This window comes from Xyrauchen texanus, chromosome 14 (assembly GCF_025860055.1).
Source record: "Xyrauchen texanus isolate HMW12.3.18 chromosome 14, RBS_HiC_50CHRs, whole genome shotgun sequence".
In the NCBI taxonomy this organism is placed as follows: Eukaryota; Metazoa; Chordata; class Actinopteri; order Cypriniformes; family Catostomidae; genus Xyrauchen; species Xyrauchen texanus.
In genome coordinates, this window is record NC_068289.1 from 39,142,523 (window position 1) to 39,165,899 (window position 23,377).

General features: G+C 40.2%; 1 protein-coding gene across 2 annotated transcripts in view; it reads right to left on the reverse strand.

The window, feature by feature from the left end:
• The window catches only part of LOC127655364 (anosmin-1), an 86,653-nt gene that overhangs the window by 61,827 nt on the left and 1,449 nt on the right, over positions 1-23,377 (reverse strand). For both annotated transcript variants that reach the window (XM_052143138.1, XM_052143139.1), the window contains exon 2: positions 7,623-7,670. In XM_052143138.1, coding sequence (XP_051999098.1) covers positions 7,623-7,670 — 48 coding nt within the window. The remainder of the gene's footprint in view (positions 1-7,622; positions 7,671-23,377) is intronic.

Genomic DNA, 23,377 nt, shown 5'->3' on the forward strand with positions numbered 1-23,377 from the left:
ATTTTGGGGTTTTATCAGACGACTCTCTGGGCTTTTCAGAGATACCAAATATTTGAGAGTTTGACCATGACCACTTCCTCTTCTCGCTCTAGAAATATGGACTGAAATGTATCAGAGTCAAAAACAACATGAATAAAATATTATGATGTATTTTATGCACCAAACACGATAGTGACATTTAAAAAAGGGAAATTGTTCAACTTTTTTCGCTGTGTCTCATGAACTTGGAAGATGACATCATAATAGTCATAATGTCAAATAATGAGATCTTTATAATGACAGTAAACAGAAATATTAGTTCATGCGTTAAATATATCTTATATAATGTATATGTCAGAATGATCAAAGCTCTGATTAGTTTTATAGTGTGCATGAATGTAATATAATGATGATTGAGAGATATTCCTCAGAAGTCTGTTGTATCATATTTGATTCATGGATTTCAAAGGGGATTTTCAATATAATAATATACAAAATTTGAACCAAGCACAAGTTGCTTATATTCAGCAAATCCTCATTTTAAAACATCAGTAACAATATAATCATTAGTCACTTTTACTTTATTAAAATAATCTGTCATTTATCCCAACATAAGAGTCACTTTTAAATAGATCGATATAAACATTGAAACCCCTTTTATTTCACAAATAACCACTAGATGGTGCCATAAACATGTGAAACTTACACGCTATAGGTCGCTTGACTCGTCAGCTTGAACACAGAGTGAAATAGGAGCGTCAAACATTGTGGATCATATTTGATTATAAACAAAAACCCATCAAATTGAATTCTGTGATTTACTCTAAAATATTTAGTTTTTTTATTAATTGTTAAATATGGGTCAATTCAGTTTCATTGAATTTTGTTATAAGGTTGAAATGCATAAATCTTTTAAGTAGAGTTCAATTCATAAGTTCAATTCATTTCTGTGAATTCTACTGTATTTTAATGCTTGCATTAAAATTGTTTAATCTACTTGGCTACAATGACTGATTGGATTGGTTGAAACAGGGGCGAAAATTTCATCAAAATGTTGGGGGGACAATAAACATAACAATTCTCAAGAGCAATTTTTGAAGGGGACACCAAGGGGTTTTTTGTTGTTGCCCCGTTTGCATTTGTATTATTTTATTTCTTAAACAATTATTTTAAGAATATATCATTATATTATTTACAATACACATATTTTAATGATATTTTAGGGGACACCTCAGATGGGGTCCTGACCCCCGACCCCCGCGATTTCCACCTATGTGTTGAAACGATGGTTACTCTGATTGAAACTTTCACCATTTAGCCTTTTCAAAGCAAATACTTTCATATATAAAGAGAACATATTTTTGAGTTATACTTCCCAGTCCTATGTCTTGAAGGAATATTCTGGGTTCAATTCAAATTAAGCTCATTTTTCAGCATTTGTGATATAATGTTGATTACCACAAAAAATTATTTCCTTTTCTTTAAAAAAAAACGTACAATGACACTTACAATGGAAATGAATGGGGCGTATTTTTGGAGGGTTTAAAGGCATACATACATACATATATATATATATATACATCATTTGTTTAAGGCATAATCTACAATGATGACTAAGACATTACAGCATAATTTTGTGCATGTAATTTGAAATGATGCATGTTGTGAAAAGTGCTATACAAATAAACATGACTTGATTTGGTGCATGCCCTTGACTTTTGCAAAAGTATCACAGAGCAGTCGTAGTGTGCATGCGCCGAACACGTCCATATGGGCTAGCGGTCAAGACTACTCTTTGAAAAGTTCCAGATGGAACAGCACAGAAAATCTAAGTAGTGTTATATTTCTCCTGTAATAGTGACAAGTGACTTCCATGTTACCAGGCCATTACATAAATGCTGAATAATAATGATTGTAATGTAAAGAGTTTTATAAACTTGAAATGACCATTCCATTATAGAGGAGCTAGATAATGTCCTTCACAGTCACACTGAATGAGGTGTTGCTCATTTGGTTACACGTCCACCAAAAGGAGCTTTGAAGTCTGATGGAGAAAACACAGTGTTGCCCCACAGAAAGCAACACCTTACTACACTTTTGCTGGGTGGTCGTCCTTACACAAGCCAGACCCGCTACAGAATTATCATGTGTGGTTCAATGTCATCTGAAGTGCTGGGCACATATTTCTAACTTTAAGAAAGAAAGAAATGGAAGTCATATTCCAGACACCCGAATCGTCTCTTTAACATGCTGAATATATGCTGGTTTTAACACTCTTCAACATTATATATGGTGTTCCTGCTGCCATGATTGATAGAAAATATGCACAAACATCTCTTTTAAATACAACTCAATGTCAGACATGGACTTTTTTTTTTCAATTGAAAATCGAGTTTTGTTTTTGAGTCCAAATACAGCTAAACTAATTAGTATTTTTGTCTTATTTTCCACTAAAAGTATCTAATCAATCTTAAAACAAGATACATTTACATGAGAAGCAGAATGGCATAAGATATTAAGTCTCATTTGTAGAGTAATCGAACAAAATGTCCTGATGTTTTTGCTTATAACAAGAAAAAACAATTCGCTAATGGGGTAAGAATAAAACCATTATTCAAAGGGAAAACAAGATTATTTTTCTTAGCCAATTAGCAAATAGTTTTTTCTTGTTATAAGCATAAATTCCACCAAATTTCATTCGATTTCGCTGAAAACAAGACTTAATATCTTCTGCCATTCTGCTCCTAGTAATTTTTTCACGTTGGAGAATATTTCGATATTTTTGCCGGAATATAAGACAAAAATATTCAGTACGAAATAATTATTTTGCAGTTGTGGCAGGGCGGGGTCGTGATCCTACACACCCGGTCCCTTATCAGGCTAATCAAGCCTCCGAGAGGGATAAAGGTCGACTGCGAAGGATTGTGCGGGAGAGAGAGATCGTTTACGGACATGTCCGTCGTGTGTGTTTGTGTCTTTTAAGTTTGTCATTAAAAGTATTATTTGTATCGTCGAGCCGGTTCTCGCCTCCTCCTCTCCATTGACTGCTTTACACTGGTGCCGAGGAGGAGGGATATGCCGTAGTAGAGTTCTCGCCACTACAGTCCACCCCAACGGAGCAGCCGTGGCCATCTGCCGGGGGACGAGGGGCCTGGCCGCCTGGAAGAGGACGACAGCCGCCGACCGCGAGGGGAGAAGGGGCTCCTAACCGACTGCCTGGAGCGGTCAGGGCCACTGCCAGGGGTGGAGGAGTCACCTACCAGCCGCTGAAACGTGGCAGGGTCTGAGACCGCAGACCGCGAGCGGGGAGGGGTTCGCTGCCGACTGCCTGGAGCGGGGGAACTGCTGCCAGGGGCGGGGGAGGCCCCTTCTGTCCCCCGAGAATGCAGGGGCTGGAGGTCTGCCTCCGATCCGAACCAACTGAACTACAATTGCAATAACTGACTTGGAAAAGCACTTCATTAAAATCCCACCAAATTCAGACTAATATTTCTACCGTGTGAACAGGAGGGGGTCTCAAAACCGCCACAAAAACCTTGAAAAGCTAACATAGGCACATGTTCCATGGACCAGGGATTCTTTACTCAAAACCACACAAGAAAACTGGGTATGTAATTTCTATTTAAAGCATTCTTGAATCATTGTGATGACACTTCCAACAGAAAAACAACTCTTCTGGTGCCAACCACTGGAAACATTTTCCAAAAGCAAACAGGTGTATAGAATACCTCCACCCTTTTGGGTTCTTGTGGATATTAGTTACCAATTAGCCATTCATTTCAGAAAATCTGTTTGGCTCTTCTGTAGACCCAACTAGCCGAATTATTAACTGACATGCAAGTTGCAAAGCAAATCAATTGAACCGTTGGGGGTTCTTGGAAGGCTGACCCTTCTAAACAACTCAAACTGTCTCCTTTTCAACTCTTGTTTTTCTCCTTCTAGCCCAATTTCGCTTCAACAAGCACCCTAAAGTTGTCAAACTTTCTTGGCGTGTGAAGTCCGAGCTTTCTCCAAGTCCAGAAGAAGTGGTCGCACGAAGGATAAAGAAAGATAACACAAAAAAAGCCCTGACAAAGGCCTGCCATTGTGGCTTCCAAGAGAGGCCGGGTGTGAATGGAGGGTGATGATGGTGCTATGGCATGCTAATGAAGCTCTAATACTCCCAAACGCACTCTCTCTTCGCTTCGGCAACAGGGCAACGGGGTTAATTACCATTACAACGGGGGGCTCCTGGCGGAGAGACCAGCTTTGAAGCAGAGATGGACATTTTGCAGGAGATGATCAAAATTGTGTTCCCTGTCCGTCTCAAATGAAGGGCAAAGTGCTGACGGATCCGAGAGGTCACTCGATCATTGTTTAAATAATTAACCTAACTTTGCTTGACTTGTGTAAGTCTTGCAACAAAACGATGGGCTGTTTGAGTTGACAGGAAATGCATCAGCGGTTTGTCAGTGTGTTTGTGGAGGTAGGGGGTAGATGTCGAGCCATTTCTTACAGTGCTTTTGTTTGACTTCTACGGTGACTCGGTTGAATCTGAAGTGAAAGGCTCAGTGGCCTCCAAAGAGCTTTTCACAAACACAAAAACACACAAACTGTACCAGAGAATAGTGCAGGGATACTCTTTATGAATGGGCCCAGTGTGGCTCTTGCTTTGTGTTTGCCTTTACAAACAGATCACTTCATTAAGGGTAGATCAGCGGTGTTGCGAGTATACAAACTCTATAAACGCAGACCTGCATAAACAATCCCTGCCGTTAATCCCAGTTACACTTCTGCAAACTGCAGGTAGTTTGAAGGTACATTTCTAGTTTCAACATTATTTCTACTTCAGATCTTTCTTTTGTTGGGCAAGAAACTAGCTTAATAAAATGTGACCCACATTTGGCTCTCGAAAATTGAAAATGGGTAAAGCGATTTACGTATGCGAGCCACATTGAGAGCCCCATATCTCTGGGATTTCAACAAATAAGACCTTAAAAATAAGGATACAAAAAGTAAAGTTTGGGAAAAAACAACGCAAAAAAGTGCTTTTTCAAATGTTTTGACTCACACCATTGGAGTATAATGCAACAAGAGGTGCTGAAGTCAACTTATTTTAGTAATAAATCTACTTATCTATGTGTACAAATAAAATAATGACACTAACACCAATCTAAAGTGTTTATTTTGACCTATAGTTTTGCTCCAAAATCAAAAAGGCAAAAATTGTCATTTTAGGCCCCCCATTACAAAATAATGGATTACTCAGTCAATATTGATCCATAACATTTAATATTTGGCAATCATCATCATTGATGTTTATCTTTCACCAGTAAAAAGTCTTAGACCTCTGGTTGAGTTGTTATGGATTGACCCAATTGGGTTTAATTGCACAGATACACTTTGAAAAACCAAGACTTAGAAGTATGCATGACACTATTCATTGGCATGTTCAGATAAGTAGCAACAGAAACACACCGACTCCAAGCATGGCAAGATCTCCTCAGGGGCGTCAAGTGTTTTTGACTCTGAGAGATGAAGAGGGCCAGTTTTAATGGAAACGCCCAATGCTCAGACACACAGAGAGCCAAATCCTTCTTGCACACAACTGCTCTTGATAAATGACTGGTGACAGTTCTTCTGCCAGCAACCAGTGAACCAATACTCGCCAACTCCATGGAAAGCAGAGCAGGTCTTTTGCCGCATTCGAAGACCAAAACAAAGCAGCTTTGCTTTTAAAGAACACTTTATCTCTTCTTTGAAGCCCTCTGACATCCTCATTAAAGTAAAATGAATTTTTGTTTTGTCCTGTTCATGTTTGTTCATCTTGGCTGAAGTTCACTCGTATTATTGCACCTACATGATGGGCAGCTTATTTTCTCCATGATAGAAAGCTTAAAATATTGAAAGTAAATGAGCAATTAGATGTTTTGGCAGGTAATAAAATAACACCTTGCACTTATTTGTATCAATCTTGTTTTGTTCGGCATATGATTTTCAATAACCAGATTAAATATAGCTCAAGCAGCCATTAACGGTGTTCAAGCATTTAAGGTCCTTTAAGTACATATGTAACAGATATGAAGTATTAATTAGACAGTCTGTTAGCACCTAAAACAACGATAAAGTGCCTTAATTTCAGAACCATCATGTTAGGTAGCACAGATGTATGGTATTTTTTACATTCATGACTATTATAGCACCACCATGAGGCAGAAGTTCACAATTTTTCTCATGTGTCCAAAATTTGGTGATAATATCTCATCCCGTTCAAGAGTTTTAACCATTTAAGAAAAAGTGGACACACCCACTTTAAACATCTGGCGTACCGTTGCGACGGTGAATCGAATGTTCCAACTTTTTTTGATAATTGTTGATATTGGGACTCCAGAGAACCTTTCTGCGCTGGTTTGGCTCCGATCGGGCGAACGGTTTAGGACAAGTTTGAAAAAGTCGTTTTTATAAATAATCTCAAATATTTAACTATTTGATTCACACCGATAGTTCTCGAGGCAAAGTCGTTCAGAATGAGAAGATCTATCATATTATATGAATAACGTGTCTTTGTGAAACACAGAGGTATATACAACGATTTACACGCATGTAAATTGAGATAGCACCTCCCGGTGGCCAATTTCTTTCATATTTTGCACAGACCTCTTGGGCCAAGAGACAAATAGTCCTACCAAGTTTCATTCCATTCGGCCTTTTTTAACCCTGTCTAAAAGCTTCTGAAATTTGATTGGTCGATGGCGGCCATGTTTGACAAAATATGCAACTGTCCTCATAGATCTTGACGGCATCTTGGACAAAGACATTGCATGCAAAGTTTCAAGTCGACAGGACCAACGGTTCCATAGTAAGAGCCATTTCTAAAAAAAATTACTATTATAGCGCCACCAAGAGTTTGAGATGGACAATTATTTTGTGTCTTTGAACGATCCCGATACATAATTGCAACAAATTTGGTGACAATATCTCATTCCATTCAAGAGTTATAACCATTTAAGCAAAAGTCGCCACTCCCACTACGAACGTTTTATTGTACCGTTTAACGATGATTCAAAAGTTCAAAATTATTTTGATAACTTCTCATGGGGTCTGGTTTGATTCTGATCGGCCAAACGGCCTAAGATCAGGCAAAACCATTTGTCAAGACGCAAGGAATCACAGGAAAAATTATTTTGTTTCTAGCACTTGCTAGAAGAGTTAGGGCCCAAGAAGTACTTTTTTTTTTCACTATAGTGCCCCCTATGGGACGATCAGGCCAATTCTTTGCATATGGCGGCAACATTTGGGCGGCAGTGGTGGCTCAGCGGTTGAGGCTCTGGGTTACTGACCAGAAGGTCGGGGGTTCAATCCCCAGCACTGCCAAGATGCCACTGTTGGGCCCTTGAGCAAGGCCCTTGACCCTATCTGCTCCAGGGGTGCTGTATCATGGCTGACCCTGCACTCTGACCCCAGCGTAGCTGTGACATGTGAAAACAATTACATTTCACTGTATATATGCAGAAATGTATGTATAATGTGTGCCTCAGCATAACCAGAGTTATATATACAAAGCAGCAGGCATCATCTATATCATCAGTCTTCGATACAGACCCCTACAAAGCCTCAATATTAGAGTATGCACACTAGATATATTTTTATCAGAACATTGTTACCTTTGAGCACTGCTTATGATTCTGACACCACACCAATGATCCATTGCTCTGTAAAGAGAGAAGAGAAATGACATGTCTGTAACAATAATGCACATTACATCAGATACTCAACATGTTTACTCAAACAGATAAGTAAACAGAAAATAGCGAGAGTGTCAGAAAACGTAAATGTGAGATGAAAAACACAACTGAGGTCATTATGTGCTGCCTCCATGACACTTTGGGTTCACATGTGGATTCGTGTGCTCTTCAGGACTCGTATCCCGCTCCTTTACATCACAAGTGCAACGCTCGATCAGTCGAGCCGCGCAATTTAATCCCACTCGAACACGCTTATAAATGGAGTTAAATGTTCAAATGAGTCATGCGCTATAGTAAAACTGTTTATATGCATAAGATGGCATTGTGTGAGGAACAGGGCCACATTTATTAGGGTGAAATCTGTTTGGTGAGGTGGAAATGACATCACAACGTGGGACAGTCGTAAGTTTTGAACAATTGATAGAAATCATTTTCACACATGAAATATTGAAATGGTTTCTGTTTATTTCACTCATTGTTTAGATCAAGCGTCTTTAACAAGGGGTTCGCGAACCCGAAGGGGTCCACGGTGGTGCCGCAGGTGGTCCGCAAATTGTTTGATCCACCAACGGCACTCGTAATAATCACTCAAAACCGCCGCTACCTATACGCATATTACGCAGTCTGTGTAGGGCACGCACTCCCTAGGGGGCACCAGAAAGTCACAAGGATCACCTCGCAAGTAAACGTGTCTGCTATGCGTCTTTCGTGGTGTGCGAATGTCAGTCTACAGTTTCTTGTATTATTAGTTGCTTTTTGCTTTCAGAACAATAGCCTATACTTACTTAATATACAGTATAAACCTATATGTATATGTAATATGTCTAAATATATAGTTACCGCTGAGATTTATAGGCATAAAATACAAATATTCAATTTTCAGACAATAATCAACAGGGCTCCCTGTTCGGTCTCTCTACATACTAAGGGGTCCTTGGCCTGACCCCTGGTTTAGATGATCATAGTTTTAAACATTGGAAGGAGGAGGGCGGGGCTGTGTGTCCACACGGCCGGCCCCCAATCGGGCTAATCAGCCGAGGAGAGGGATAGGGCCGAGCCGGATCCGGATCCGGCAGTTCGGGAGAGAGAGAGCCACACGCAGCTGCCGCATCCGGCTCAACCCTATCCCTCGCCTCGGCTGATTAGCCCGATTGGGGGCCGGCCGTGTGGACTCATGGCCCGGCCCCGCCCACCTCCTCGTCACAAACATGTAATAATTAGTATTTTTATAGTTTAATATTGAAAGTTTGGGTCTGAAGTCTAAATCAGTCAAATCTATACATAAAAGACTACCAGAAATAAACGATGAAGGCCTGTTAAATGGACTCTTTTCACATTTAATGGTTTGGAAATTTGTGAATTACAGCAGTCATAAGAGAGAAAGATGACAAATTTACTGTCACTCCCTCACCAGCTTTATTAGAAAGACAGATGTGCTAACTCGTTTTATTAATTCCAGCGTAATATAACACACAGTATAATGTTGCACATGTAAAAATATAAAAAAGTGAAAGATTTATGCTTCTAAATAATGCAGAAATTTATTATCTCTGTCTGTGAAAAGGGTCTATATCAAAAAGAAAAAAGTTTAACCCCTGGGACACAAAATGTACTACTGGATGATCACTTATGTGCCAACAACACTACAAGAAATGACAAATTGCTTTTAGCGCAAAAAGATTTATAAAGTATCAAACTTGTTCCATAATCAACAGTTTCACATCAAGGAAAGTGAACTGCAGCTTTGTTCATTTCTCCAAAAAGAGAATTGGGTGAATTTGAATGGCAAAACTGAGTTAAGTTTAAAGGCTTCTGGAACAATGTAATCCTGTGGAAAATTCCCACTGATATCTTGGGAAATAATGTATCATTAAAGGACTTTATTTGCCATGCAGTACCACGGAGTGTTGTGCACTTAATGTGAAGGATCATAGTCAGCTGGCTTTAAAGAGCGGATGGATGGATGCTGTGGGTGGATGCTGTGGTTGGATGGATGGATGGATGCATGCTGTGGGTGGATGGATGGATGGATGGATGGATGCATGCTGTGGGTGGAGGGATGGATGGATGGATGGATGCATGCTGTGGGTGGGTGGATGGATGCATGGATGCTTTGGGTGGGTTGATGCATGGATGCATGCTGTGGGTGGATGGATGGATGGATGGATGCATGCTATGGGTGGGTGGATGCATGGATGGATGGATGCATGCTGTGGATGGATGGATGGAGGGATGGATGTATGGATGGATGCATGCTGTGGGTGAATGGATGCTGTGGGTGGATGGATGCATGCTGTGGGTGGATACTGTGGGTGGGTGGGTGCATGCTGTGGGTGGATGGATGGGTGGGTGGATGCATGCTGTGTGTGGATGGATGGGTGGGTGGATGCATGCTGTGTGTGGATGGATGCATGCTGTGGGTGGGTGGATGGATGGATGGATGGATGGGTGCATGCTGTGGGTGGTGGATGGATGGATGGATGCTGTGGGTGGGTGCATGCATGGATGGATGGATGGATGCATGCTGTGGGTGGTGGATGGATGGATGGATGCTGTGGGTGGGTGGGTGCATGCATGGATGGATGGATGGATGGATGCATGCTGTGGGTGGGCGGGTGGATGGATGGATGGATGGATGGATGGATGCTGTGGGTGGGCGGGTGGATGGATGGATGCATGCTGTTGGATGGATGGATGGATGGATGGATGCTGTGGGTGGGTGGGTGGATGGATGATGGATGGATGGATGGATGGATGCTGTGGGTGGGTGGATGGATGGATGGATGGATGCTGTGGGTGGGTGGATGGATGGATGGATGGATGGATGCTGTGGGTGGGTGGATGGATGGATGGATGGATGGATGCATGCTGTGGGTGGGTGGATGGATGGATGGATGCATGCTGTGGGTGGGTGGATGGATGGATGGATGGATGCATGCTGTGGGTGGGTGGGTGGATGGATGGATGGATGGATTCTGTGGGTGGGTGGATGGATGGATGGATGGATGCTGTGGGTGGGTGGGTGGGTGAATGGATGGATGGATGGATGCTGTGGGTGGGTGGGTGGGTGGATGGATGGATGGATGCTGTGGGTGGGTGGATGGATGGATGGATGGATGCTGTGGGTGGGTGGGTGGATGGATGGATGCTGTGGGTGGGTGGGTGGGTGGATGGATGGATGGATGCTGTGGGTGGATGGATGGATGGATGGATGGATGGTGTGCACATCACATCATATTTATTGATATAATACATTGACTATATTTTAAAAACAAAAGCTAAAATGTCACCATAATGAATAACTGCATTAGCTGAAAGATCATTTATTTCATACTGTATTTAAGCAAAATGGACATTATAACAGAAATATACACAAATTAATTGAAATTAAAAGCGAAATCTAATCATGATATTGTATAATGTGGTGGCTGGCGATGTCCAGCCCTAGTAGTTTCCAATAAATAGTACAAGTGAATCGTTTAAACTAATTCTCTGAAAGATGCAACTCACTTAAAAGACTTGGACTTCCCAGCGCAGCGGTTGAGGCGAGCGTGTTGGATTATTCCCTCTGCGTTTATGAGAATTTAGCATTTTGCGAAAATAGCTAAAACATATAGTTAGTAATCAACCAAGCGAGCATAGTTACCAGCCCCAATCTATCTGAAACAATCTATCGAGTGTTAAATAAATCTCTCTCTCTCTCTGTACCATCATGACTTAGTCATTTAGCCAGTATTAGCACTCCAGCTCGCTTGAGGTTGATTTGGAGCTGTGACGGCATCCCTCCAACACTCCTCGGGATGTTGATCCAGCTGCTGTCGCTTGCGGTGTCACTGACCTCGGGGGTGATAATTATAGGTCACCACAACAACCCTGGATTTAGAGTTAAGAGCGAGCGGTATTCCTGGACACTTGAAGCCTTCAGTTTTTAAAGCTCACAGATTTACAATGTGTTTGGCTTGTTGTGACATCTCTGGTTGAATCATGCTGCCAGAACAACTGTACTCGACGGAGTCAACATGTCTAGCACTGGCCAAGACAACCCTTGGTTACAATTGTAAGTATATTGTCACTAAGGGTTTTCTTAACTTAAGAGGTTTCTTTCAACCAGCACCTGGACAGTCAACAACAACTAACAATTTATTCGCAATTACTTTAATGCACTTTTTATTTGCCAACTGAGTTTCCTGACACACTTTAGTGTCTTTGAGGGAGACGACGACGTTTAAGGTGATGTAAACTAGAGATAGACCGATATATCGGCTTTATTCATCCATAGTGTTATTCCTCACTTCAATGCATATTTTGATTAGACAATCAAGTATATAAATTAAAGCGAGTGCGTTTAACAAAAAATTCGACTAAGTCTATATTGAAATGTGCCCCATCAGCACATACATCATGTCTTGAACTTCATGTGGAACTTAATCTAATAATTTAATGCTTAAATATATCACACGGCTCTCTGGAATACTCAATTCTGATTGGTCAATGGCACCAGTCTGATATTTCTCAGTAATAGAGATAGACCGATATATCGGCTTTACAGATTAATCGGTGCCGATAGTTGCTCTTTGGAACAATTGGTTATCTGCAAAAATCAATGTCGGTAGTTGCCGATAGTTTTTCATAATTTCGTCATTTCAAAATAAAAGTCCCTGGTGTTTTTCAGGCTTGTTTATACTTAAAATTCCTGCGTTATGCACCAAATCTTCATTTTTCTGGTTATTAGGATTTTCGTTGAACCAAAAACTGCTTCAGGGATTTTATTCATTTTGGACTCTTTGTCTTCGCCCGCCAAAGTCATTTATTTTGACACTACAAATCAATTTTAAAAACTATCGGCTGAATAATCTGTTATTGGCCTTTCCCACCACCATAGATAGCGTATCGGCAAAATCAGCGATCGGTCGACCTCTTCTGTAAACGCCTTAAACGTTTTCCTTTATCGGTCACAAACGGTTCAAGCATAAACTGATCACACGTAGACGTTTTCCCATTAGCCCGACTTTGCATGTAAACACCTTTACCAGCATTCTTACCGGTTATCTAATGTGCGCAAGTGTCGTGAGCATGACCGTTCACATTTTCATGTTAAAAGTCTGACGTCAATAACTGGATAATAACTTCACAAACTTGCGAACACGAAACTCGCGAGTAAGAGAGTTGCTAATTGCAATTAATTTCTGTAAATCAGTTGAATGAGAAAAATCTATTCTAAATATTGAATCATGATTCAACGATTCATTTCTATCATCATTAATAAATGTTCATGGATGCCTCAGCGTTACATTGAGCTTTAACCCTATAATGTATCAAATATGATCGGCTCCTGTTTCACTCTCTGTTCAAGCTGACGAGTCAAACGGCCTATAGCATGTAAGTTTCACATGTTTGTGGCACCATCTAGTGGTTATTTGTGAAATAAAAGGGGTTTCAATGTTTATATCGATCTATTTAAAACAGGGATAGCACTTTTGTTCTTCCGATCCGATTCCGCTATCGGAAATCTCAGTATCGGCCGATCCCGATCCGATACCAGTGTTGTTTTTTGCATAATCAGTTTATAATATCTTGAACTAATTGTGTGTCCTCTTTAATATGTAAAGAAACACAAACTCTAACTACACATTATTTCACTATATATGTATCACTTATTAAGAAACACTTTATCATGAACTATTATACTGGATAATACAGCAGCAACATTAACAGTATTTCCAGTCTTCAAGTCTTCAGTAGAAAATAAACCAGTGTTTTATTTTTTATTTTTCTTTCTTTCTTTTTTTTATTTTTTTAATCGTTTAAATTACATCTGGACTTTACAGGTTTCAGATCTCTTTTTTGTTAATTTAGTTGTAAGATATCAGTCCACTTTTCATTTTTTGGAACCGATTCAACTTAAATATTATTAACATTTGTAAACAAATACTAATGATGACAATAATAATAATATATTATAATAGTAATAGTTCTCAATCGTTCGACTTTACCTTTTAAACCCTCACGCTTTTATTTTGACATTCTGAAGTCTGCAGGACGTCCTGTATGTGTCTGTTTGTGGGCTAGTTCACTGTAGTTTAATTCACTTCTTATTCACATTCTGGTCAAATGCTCCGGTGCCGTTCTAAATGCATATTATAAGTGCACCGAACTATTGAGCATCTACATCTGAGCTGTTGTTCGTGAGCAGCGCTCAAATATTGCGCGAGTGTGTGTAAACAGAGCAGCGGTATTCACTGACGTGCTGGAGCTGCACGTGCATTTGATATATTTACTTATTAAACAGCCTTTTTGTGATTCTCAGAGCGATCGCACGTCTTCAAGTGGATTTGAATAAAATGCACGAGTCATATGAACTACTTTAATCACACAGGATCGGATTTGGATCGTGCTCGTCGGGCCGATACCCGATCCGTCTAAAAGCTTCAGTATCGTAGCCGACACCGATCCAGGTGCATCCCTAATTTAAAATGGCTTACGTGAAAAGTGACTCTTATGTTGGGATAAATAACAGCTTATTTGATCATTCTGACATATATATTATATAAGATATATTTAACGCATGAACTAATATTTCTGTTTACTGTCATTATAAAGATCTCATTATTTGACATTATGACTATTATGATGTCATCTTCCAAGTTCATGAGACACAGCGAAAAAAGTTGAACAATTTCCCTTTTTTAAATGTCACTATCGTGTTTGGTGCATAAAATACATCATAATATTTTATTCATGTTGTTTTTGACTCTGATACATTTCAGTCCATATTTCTAGAGCGAGAACAGGAAGTGGTCATGGTCAAACTCTCAAATATTTGGTATCTCTGAAAAGCCCAGAGAGTCGTCTGATAAAACCCCAAAATGTACCACCGTAGAAAAACTCACATAACAAACGTCCTACAGAAAAATGAATTGTTGTTCCTCAGGAGGAGAATGAACTTTACAGCCTAATGCATCAAACATGGTGCATACATTTTATTTTATTTTTTTACGATTTGTTTTATAGTTTGTCTAATAGTACTAAAAACAGTTTAACATCAAAAATATGTGCATTTTCTGAAAATTTTTCTTATCTCGGGCTTTACGGGGTTAATATATTTAGCTCAATGTTTTCCTAAAAGCTCTGTTGCATTAAAGATATACTGTTACATCATGGCCATTCATCTTAGTTTTAACGACAGGTGTGTCATTGTGCGCTGCAGGAATGCAGGTATGCTGGTGTTCGGGGGTGTTCGTTTGGGGGAAGCCATACTTAGACTGTCTGTTAGCTCTTGTAGCCTTGCAAATGGGCTTTCTTTTTTTTTTTGGACAACAACCCCAGCCTCCCTACAAGCCGGCATTACAGTACAAGATGGCAAAATCATAAGAAATCATGTCGGCTTGTTCAACAAACATTCAGTAAACATCTCTGTTTAATCAGAGAGCTGCTTTGGGGCACACAGGACTGCTCCACAAACGCTCCACAAACCATGACACATCTAGAGTTGATCTCCTTTTTTGGGTAAAACTGTTCCATACGGCTCTCATTTCATCAAAGCTATTGAATACGAGATGTTTCTGTCTGGATTGCAACATTTGGCTGGTAAATGAGCAATCTGTGAACTCCTTATCAGCATTTCATAAGGTGCAAAACATCTCGGGCCGCCACATTCCACAGATAGAGCAGCTGTAAAAAGTCACGGTCGATAGAAATAACGACATGGATTACAGCAGACGCGGTCATGGGCAAATAGACGCTTGTGTTGTTTAAAGAGTCGTGATTGCTCAGTAGTTAAGATAAGTTGAGCAGGACACACCCAACACACTAACAGCTCATCCGTATCTCCTCCAGCACATGCATAATCAGACCACAAATAAGAAAGCACACTAGGTCGGATATAGTACTCAGGACAAGGGGGCGATGAAGCAAGTTTCGGGTTAATTTGCACAGGCGTGAGAAGGTAACTATCACTGTGGATCGTTAGGAATTTAAAAAACAAAGTATAACTGCACGACTCAAAATATAGGCTCTTCCTTAACGGTTTCATTAGCGATTCTTACTTTTGAGTAAGAAATATTTGGATTGTTTTTTTTGTATTATTATTGCATTTACTGCCCATAGCAGACTGCTGCCAAACTATTAGATCATTTTACATTTCAAAAGAGCAGATATAACAAATAACGTGTTGGGGGAATGCTGTAGATTCAAAAGAACTGACTCATAAGAGTCATTCGTTCGGGAATCAGGCTACACTGGTCACGCTGTGTGTTTCACGCTGTAGATTCAAAAGAACCGATTCATCAGAGTCATTCGTTCAGGAATCAGGCTACACTGGTCACACTGTGTGTTTCACGCTGTAGATTCAAAAGAACCGATTCATCAGAGTCATTCGTTCGGGAATCAGGCTACACTGGTCACACTGTGTGTTTCACACTGTAGATTCAAAAGAACCGATTCATAAGAGTCATCCATTCGGGAATCAGACTACAGTGGTCACGCTGTGTGTTTCACGCTGTAGATTCAAAAGAACCGATTCATAAGAGTCATTCGTTCAGGAATCAGACTACACTGATCACACTTTATGTTTCCACAGAAGAATCAAAAGATCCAGTTCATAAATGATTCGTTCAGGAATCAGACTACATTGATCATGCTGTGTGTTTTGCTCTGTAGATTCAAAAGAACCGGTTCTTAGGAGTCATTTGTTCAGGAATCAGACTACACCATTTGCATTGCATGTTTCTCGCTGTAGATTCAAAACAACCGGCTCATAAGAGTCATTCGTTCGGGAATCAGGCTACACTGGTCACACTGTGTGTTTCACACTGTAGATTCAAAAGAACCGATTCATAAGAGTCATTCGTTCGGGAATCAGACTACACTGGTCACACTGTGTGTTTCACGCTGTAGATTCAAAAGAACCGATTCATAAGAGTCATTCGTTCGGGAATCAGGCTACACTGGTCACACTGTGTGTTTCAAGCTGTAGATTCAAAAGAACCGATTCATAAGAGTCATTTGTTCGGGAATCAGGCTACACTGGTCACACTGTGTTTTTCACGCTGTAGATTCAAAAGAACCGATTCATAAGAGTCATTCGTTCAGGAATCAGACTACACTGGTCACGCTGTGTGTTTCACGCTGTAGATTCAAAAGAACCGATTCATAAGAGTCATTTGTTCGGGAATCAGGCTACACTGGTCACACTGTGTTTTTCACGCTGTAGATTCAAAAGAACCGATTCATAAGAGTCATTCGTTCAGGAATCAGACTACACTGGTCACGCTGTGTGTTTCACGCTGTAGATTCAAAAGAACCGATTCATAAGAGTCATTCATGTTTGGTTTTCAACGAGCCCAAGAGAGTGCATGTCACGCCACTCCTCGGTCGAACTGCACTGCTGCCAATGGTGACTTGTGTCAAGTAGAAGGCACTGATGCTCGCTTACAAAACAGCCATTGGTTCCGTGCTACTTCAAGTCTACGTGCCCTCCAGATGCTTGCGATAGGTGGGTGAACGCCGCCTTGTGGTGCAGTCTCACAGAGGCACAAAATGTCTTTCTCTGACTTTTCCACCGTTACTCGCTGTTGGAACGACCATATGTACGAATCCCGTGCAGCTGATTCTCGAACTACTTTCAAGTAACATCTAAAAGACACATCTTCTTCACCAGCATTTGACCCCATCCTACCAACGACTAAGATCTTTTTAGAAAAGTCAAGCTATTATTGTGTTTTCATCATCAGTCATTGCTGTCACCTCTGATTAGTGGAGTTTCTGTGCCCTTCCCTAATATCAACTGACTTTATGAATGAGTGCATTGACTGATTGGTGGAAACATACATTTAAAAAGAAGAAAAGATGTCGCTGAAGACGTTAGCGAGAGCAGATGTTGATTTGATTGTGGTGAGTATCGGAGTAAGTGTGTGTGTATCAGCACAAGACTCCATTCATGTCTGTCGTCGTTCTGCAAATAATGAAAAACTGCACACATACGAGCTGCTGCTGCGGTTTGATTCCAAGTTATTTCATATTAAAGGCCCATGACAAGGGGACATGGCAAAAGTACTTTCCAATGTTTGTCTTTCCTTTGGATTAGAGCACGCGTCCCTCAGGCTCAGCACATTAATGTTAAGAGCCAAATGGACCTTAATTTAAAACGTTATAATTTTTACGATGTCAAATGGGCAAACAGGACCTCTCTGACACACCTTTGGCTTCATACATTCACACATAAATAATTCCACATACGGCAGATGCTTTCCAAGCGAACACAGTCGCCCTTTCAGTGCACAGTCGCAGACGGAGAATTTACAGTTGGGTGTTCCCCTGGTCTGTTATGGGACGGGGGAGATTACCAATACCTGAATGACCATAAATACTCTGCTATTAAGATGTTTAGCAGGAAAATAAAAACTCCAAAAAGATGTCTTGTCTCATTTCAATGGACATTATACTATGTGTTTTGATGACCTGTCTTGACAAGCGATTATTTGGGACGTATAATTTAAAGTGTAATAAGCGACTTGGCAACACACGCACGACCGAATACAATGCGGTCCAAAAGCCTGAAAGCACTTCTGTTTCCTTGAGAATTTAATAAAAATAAAAAAATACCGTATTAGATCATATTATCTCATGTCTCATTATTCGGTGTGTGCTGGCATGGACAACGCAAATTTCTGCAAAACCCAATGATCCATGTTTTCCATCTCAATATTGATTTTTATGCACAAAACCTCCAATACAATCAGGGGCGCGACTAAACATTTCTGAGTGGGCGATTGCACCACCTTTAGTGAGCCGCTGGCACCCCCTTGACATGGCGCCCTTATGCATTGAATACTGTGGCAGGGCGGAGGGCGGGGCTGGTCCGTGTTTCTGCACACCTGGCCCCTAATCAGGCTGATCAAGCCCAAGAGGGATAAAGGCCGACTGGAAACCGCAGTTCGGGAGAGAGAGAGAGTTACGGGCAGCTGTCTGACACCTGTGTGTGTGTGTGTGTGTGTGTGTGTGTGTGTGTTTGTCTTTTTGGTAAATTTTATGATTAAAATATTATTTATATTGTCAAGCCGGTTCTCCGATACGCCTTTGACTGTCCTCAGCCACTCCTCCACCCTCTAGTGGACGACAACCACGCCTCCCCGGCAGATCGGAGGCAGTCCTCCGACCCCTGGAGGACGGAACGCCCCGCCGCCTATTCGGTGGACGGAAGGGGTCTGGTAGGGATCTCCTCCGCCCTCGGCCCTCGGTCCAGACCGCTCCAGGTGGTCGGGTTAGAAGCCCCTCCTCCCCTCACGGTCGACGGCCATTCCCACACTCTCAGGCGGCCGGGCTCCTCTGTCCACCGGCGGACGTCCGCGGATGCTCAGTTGGGGTGGATGGTAGTGGCGAGCACTCAACTACAATGCATCCTTCCGCCTTCCCGTGTTTCGGCACCAGTGTTAAGTGGAAAAGAGGAGGCGAGAACCGGCTTGATAACATAAATAATAGTTTAATACGAAACTGAACCAAAATGACAAACACACATGCAGGTGTCGGACAGCTGCCTATAACTCTCTCTCTCCCGAACTGCAGTCTCCGGTCACCTTTATCCATCTCGGGCTTCATCGACCTAATTAGGGGACAGGTGTGCGGAATCACGACCAGGCCCCGCCCTCTTTTTGCACCTCTGACTACAATGAGAGGAAGTCACTCACAATTGCAACCATATTTCGCGCTATGTGGCTAAAGCGGTAAATGTTTCGATTTCACTCGGCAGTAATTGTGTAGTTGAGTCGTGAAGTGTTCAGCAGCGAGATCCTTTCACTGCGTGTTGAGAGTAAAAGTAGTTCCATGTAAAGACGAGATCCACGTAACCGATTTGTCATTGAATAATGTCTCTTTTAATCCTCTTTCTGTTCTTTACAGTCAGATGTTGATCAAAAACAACAAAAAAGAAACATTTCATTCTAATCACACAGATGAGATAAAGACATTCCAGTCTCCCTCATTAGAAATGCTGAATTTCCTTAAAGAGGCAGTACCGGTTTTTCATCTTATGTTTATGCTAAATCAATCAATGTAAATACCTGCAAACAGGCTCCGAAATTAACTTTTTAGCTCACCAGCCAAGGTGGCTTGTAGATGAAAAAAATTTACCAGCCAGTCAAATTTCTAACAAGCCAAGTTCTTTTATTCTATTTATTAATTTATTTTGGCATTTACAAGTGGATTTTAGACAAATAAACAATGGTGTAAGCATGTTTTACAGTGAACTGTTTATACTGAGTTTACTTGAAGTGAGTAAATTAATTTACACAGCTCCAAATGATTCCCTAAAAAGAACTGGCTCAAAAGAGTCATTTGTTTGGAAGTTCTTGAACTGTAGATTCAAAAGAACCGGTTCAAAAGAGTCATTTGTTCGGAAGTTCTTGCACAGTATATTCAAAAGAGTCATTTGTTTGGGAATACGATTACACTATCGAATGTTAATTTCTTGCACTGTAGATTTAAAAGAACCGGTTCAAAAGAGTCATTTGTTCGGAAGTTCTTGCACTTTAGATTTAAAAGAGTCATTTGTTTGGGAATACGATTACACTATCGAATGTTAATTTCTTGCACTGTAGATTTAAAAGAACCGGTTCAAAAGAGTCATTTGTTTGGACGTTCTTGCACTTTAGATTTAAAAGAGTCATTTGTTTGGGAATACGATTACACTATCGAATGTTAATTTCTTGCACTGTAGATTTAAAAGAACCGGTTCAAAAGAGTCATTTGTTTGGAAGTTCTTGCACTTTAGATTTAAAAGAACCGGTTCAAAAGAGTCATTTGTTTGGGAATACGATTACACTATCGAATGTTAATTTCTTGTACTGTAGATTTAAAAGAACCGGTTCAAAAGAGTCATTTGTTTGGAAGTTCTTGCACTTTAGATTTAAAAGAACCGGTTCAAAAGAGTCATTTGTTTGGAAGTTCTTGCACTTTAGATTTAAAAGAACCGGTTCAAAAGAGTCATTTGTTTGGAAGTTCTTGCACTTTAGATTTAAAAGAACCGGTTCAAAAGAGTCATTTGTTTGGAAGTTCTTGCACTTTAGATTTAAAAGAACCGGTTCAAAAGAGTCATTTGTTTGGAAGTTCTTGCACTTTAGATTTAAAAGAACCGGTTCAAAAGAGTCATTTGTTTGGGAATACGATTACACTATCGAATGTTAATTTCTTGTACTGTAGATTTAAAAGAACCGGTACAAAAGAGTCATTTGTTTGGGAATGTGATTACACTATTGAATGTTAATTTATTGCACCTCTGACTACAATGAGAAACTTCAGTACACGCGCGACGCCATCATCTTTAATAAGTGCGATTACAGTTGGAACTTCATGCCAACTGAAGCGTGTCAAATTATTTTACAAGCGGACACACACTCATAGAAAGAAAAAAAGCACCAGCCGGAGTGTCCCGTGACGCTGCGAAATTCTTAAGCCAAATAGAAAATGTACCCGTATATGGCGCTTGGTGGGTGTTAATTTCGGACCCTGCCTGTAAATAGTACAAATGATGCAATTAAACAATAAACATGAAACAAAATATAACATATGAAATATAATATCGTATTTATTGATTAAATACCTTGATTTGTTCATTTTAAAAAAGCTAAAATGTTACCAAAATTATAAAAATAAAGTAATAAAATAGAATTAGTAAAATCAATATTTTCATTTTGTACCTAGTTAGAAGGTGCCCAGTATAAGTAACGGCATTAGCAGGGAACGAATGTATTTTATATGAAATATATACATATATATAAATATATGAATCGATATCAAATCGAGAGCTTGTGATTTGGAATCAATCAGGAAATCTGTATCAATAACATACATGTTTATAATATATAATCTTTCTCTCAATATAATAACATTACGAGCACAAAACGTAATTATATATATATATACAGTTGGGTAAGTAACTTAAAAATAGTAATCCACTACAAATTATTAATTATTTCTCTAAAAATTGTAATTCTAATCACATCATTTAAAAGTAATCACATTACAAATTACTTTACTTTTAAGTTACTTTCTAAAACACCTCAATCTGATTACAAGAATTAAAAATGTAATGCATTGCACTACTTTTACTTAAGGTAATTAAATTACAGAAACTAATTACTTTGCCATTCGATTACACCCAACACTGTGTATATATATATATATATTTGCAAAATGTAATAGGTTATTAAATTAAGCATTTATCTTGGAGAGAATGTATTTCAACTGTAAGCAAAAGTGGCATTATAGCTGAATTATACCCATATGAATCAATTAGAAATCAAAATCAGGATCAAATCGAAAGCTTGTAAAATGTTTCACCTTACAAGTCCTGCGCTATAGTAAAAGTGTTTAGATGTCATCAGACAGCATTGTGTGAGAAACAGAGAGAAAAGTAAGTGTTTATGAACTGATAATCTGCCGTTTTACTCGTGATTTGTGTGAAAGTCAATAAAAGTAATTGTTGCAGTCGTAGCGCCTCCCGCGTTCATTTCACCAGGAAACTGCCGCGATACAAACAACGAGCCACGTAAATATTATTATGCAAAAATGCTGGTATAACAGATTGATTTTGAATATAAACATGGCAAAATATCTGCCAAATAACTGGCCAATATATATATATACATATATATATCGAGAATGTTCCGTTTCCTTTTAAAATTTTTCTAAAATCTTTTTTTTTTCTCCCAAATTCGTAATGCCCAATTCCCAATGTGCTCCAAGTCCTCGTGGTGGCGTAGTGACTCGCCTCAATCCGGGTGTCAGAGGACGAATCTCAGTTGCCTCCACGTCTGAGACCGTCAATCCGCGCATCTTATCACGTGAACTTGTTGAGCACGTTACCGTGGAGACATAGCGTGTGTGGAGGCTTCACGCTATTCTCTGCAGCATCCACGCACAACTCACCACACGCCCCACCGAGAGCGAGAACCACATTATAGCGACCACGAGGAGGTTACCCCATGTGACTCTAACCTCCCTAGCAACCGTGCCAATTTGGTTGCTAAGGAGACCTGACTGGACTCGCGACTCCAGGTGTGATAGTCAGCGTCAATACTCGCTAAGATACCCCGACCTCCTAGATTCTTAAATTCTTACTCTTTTGGTTTATTTTTTCCAGGTTTAAATGAAGAAAAAAATAAATAAATGTGAATGTGGTCATCGACTTTAGATTAAGAACATTCACATCCTCGTCGTACATCTTGACTGCTCGGGCCAACATTTAAAAATACTTGTTTTATAAATCCCTTAAATATTCCTTATGGAAGCTGGAGGGTGGCGACTGCACAAGTGGAGCTTCCGAAAGGGCAAAGGGTCTTTGAGGAGTGTGACACTGGCATTTGGTCACCAGGCCAGTTTAGAGGGGGACTGCATGTTTTTGCAGCTGACCAGACCCCCCATTTTCACATGAAAGAACTGTGAACACACACACACACACACACACACACGCAGCCTCTGGGTCTGGACAGTCTTTATGGAGCACCAACAACAATCGCTTTCTATTCCTAGAGATTCCCGGCCCGTCTAACCAGCCCTTTATCAAGCTCAGCCTGTCATGGCACTTCCTCTCGAGACAAAAGCTACAGAGAATCAGAAAGAGATGTTTCAAGAGCATTTTTCATACTTCCCTTTTCAATGTTTAGAGGTTTCACCAAATC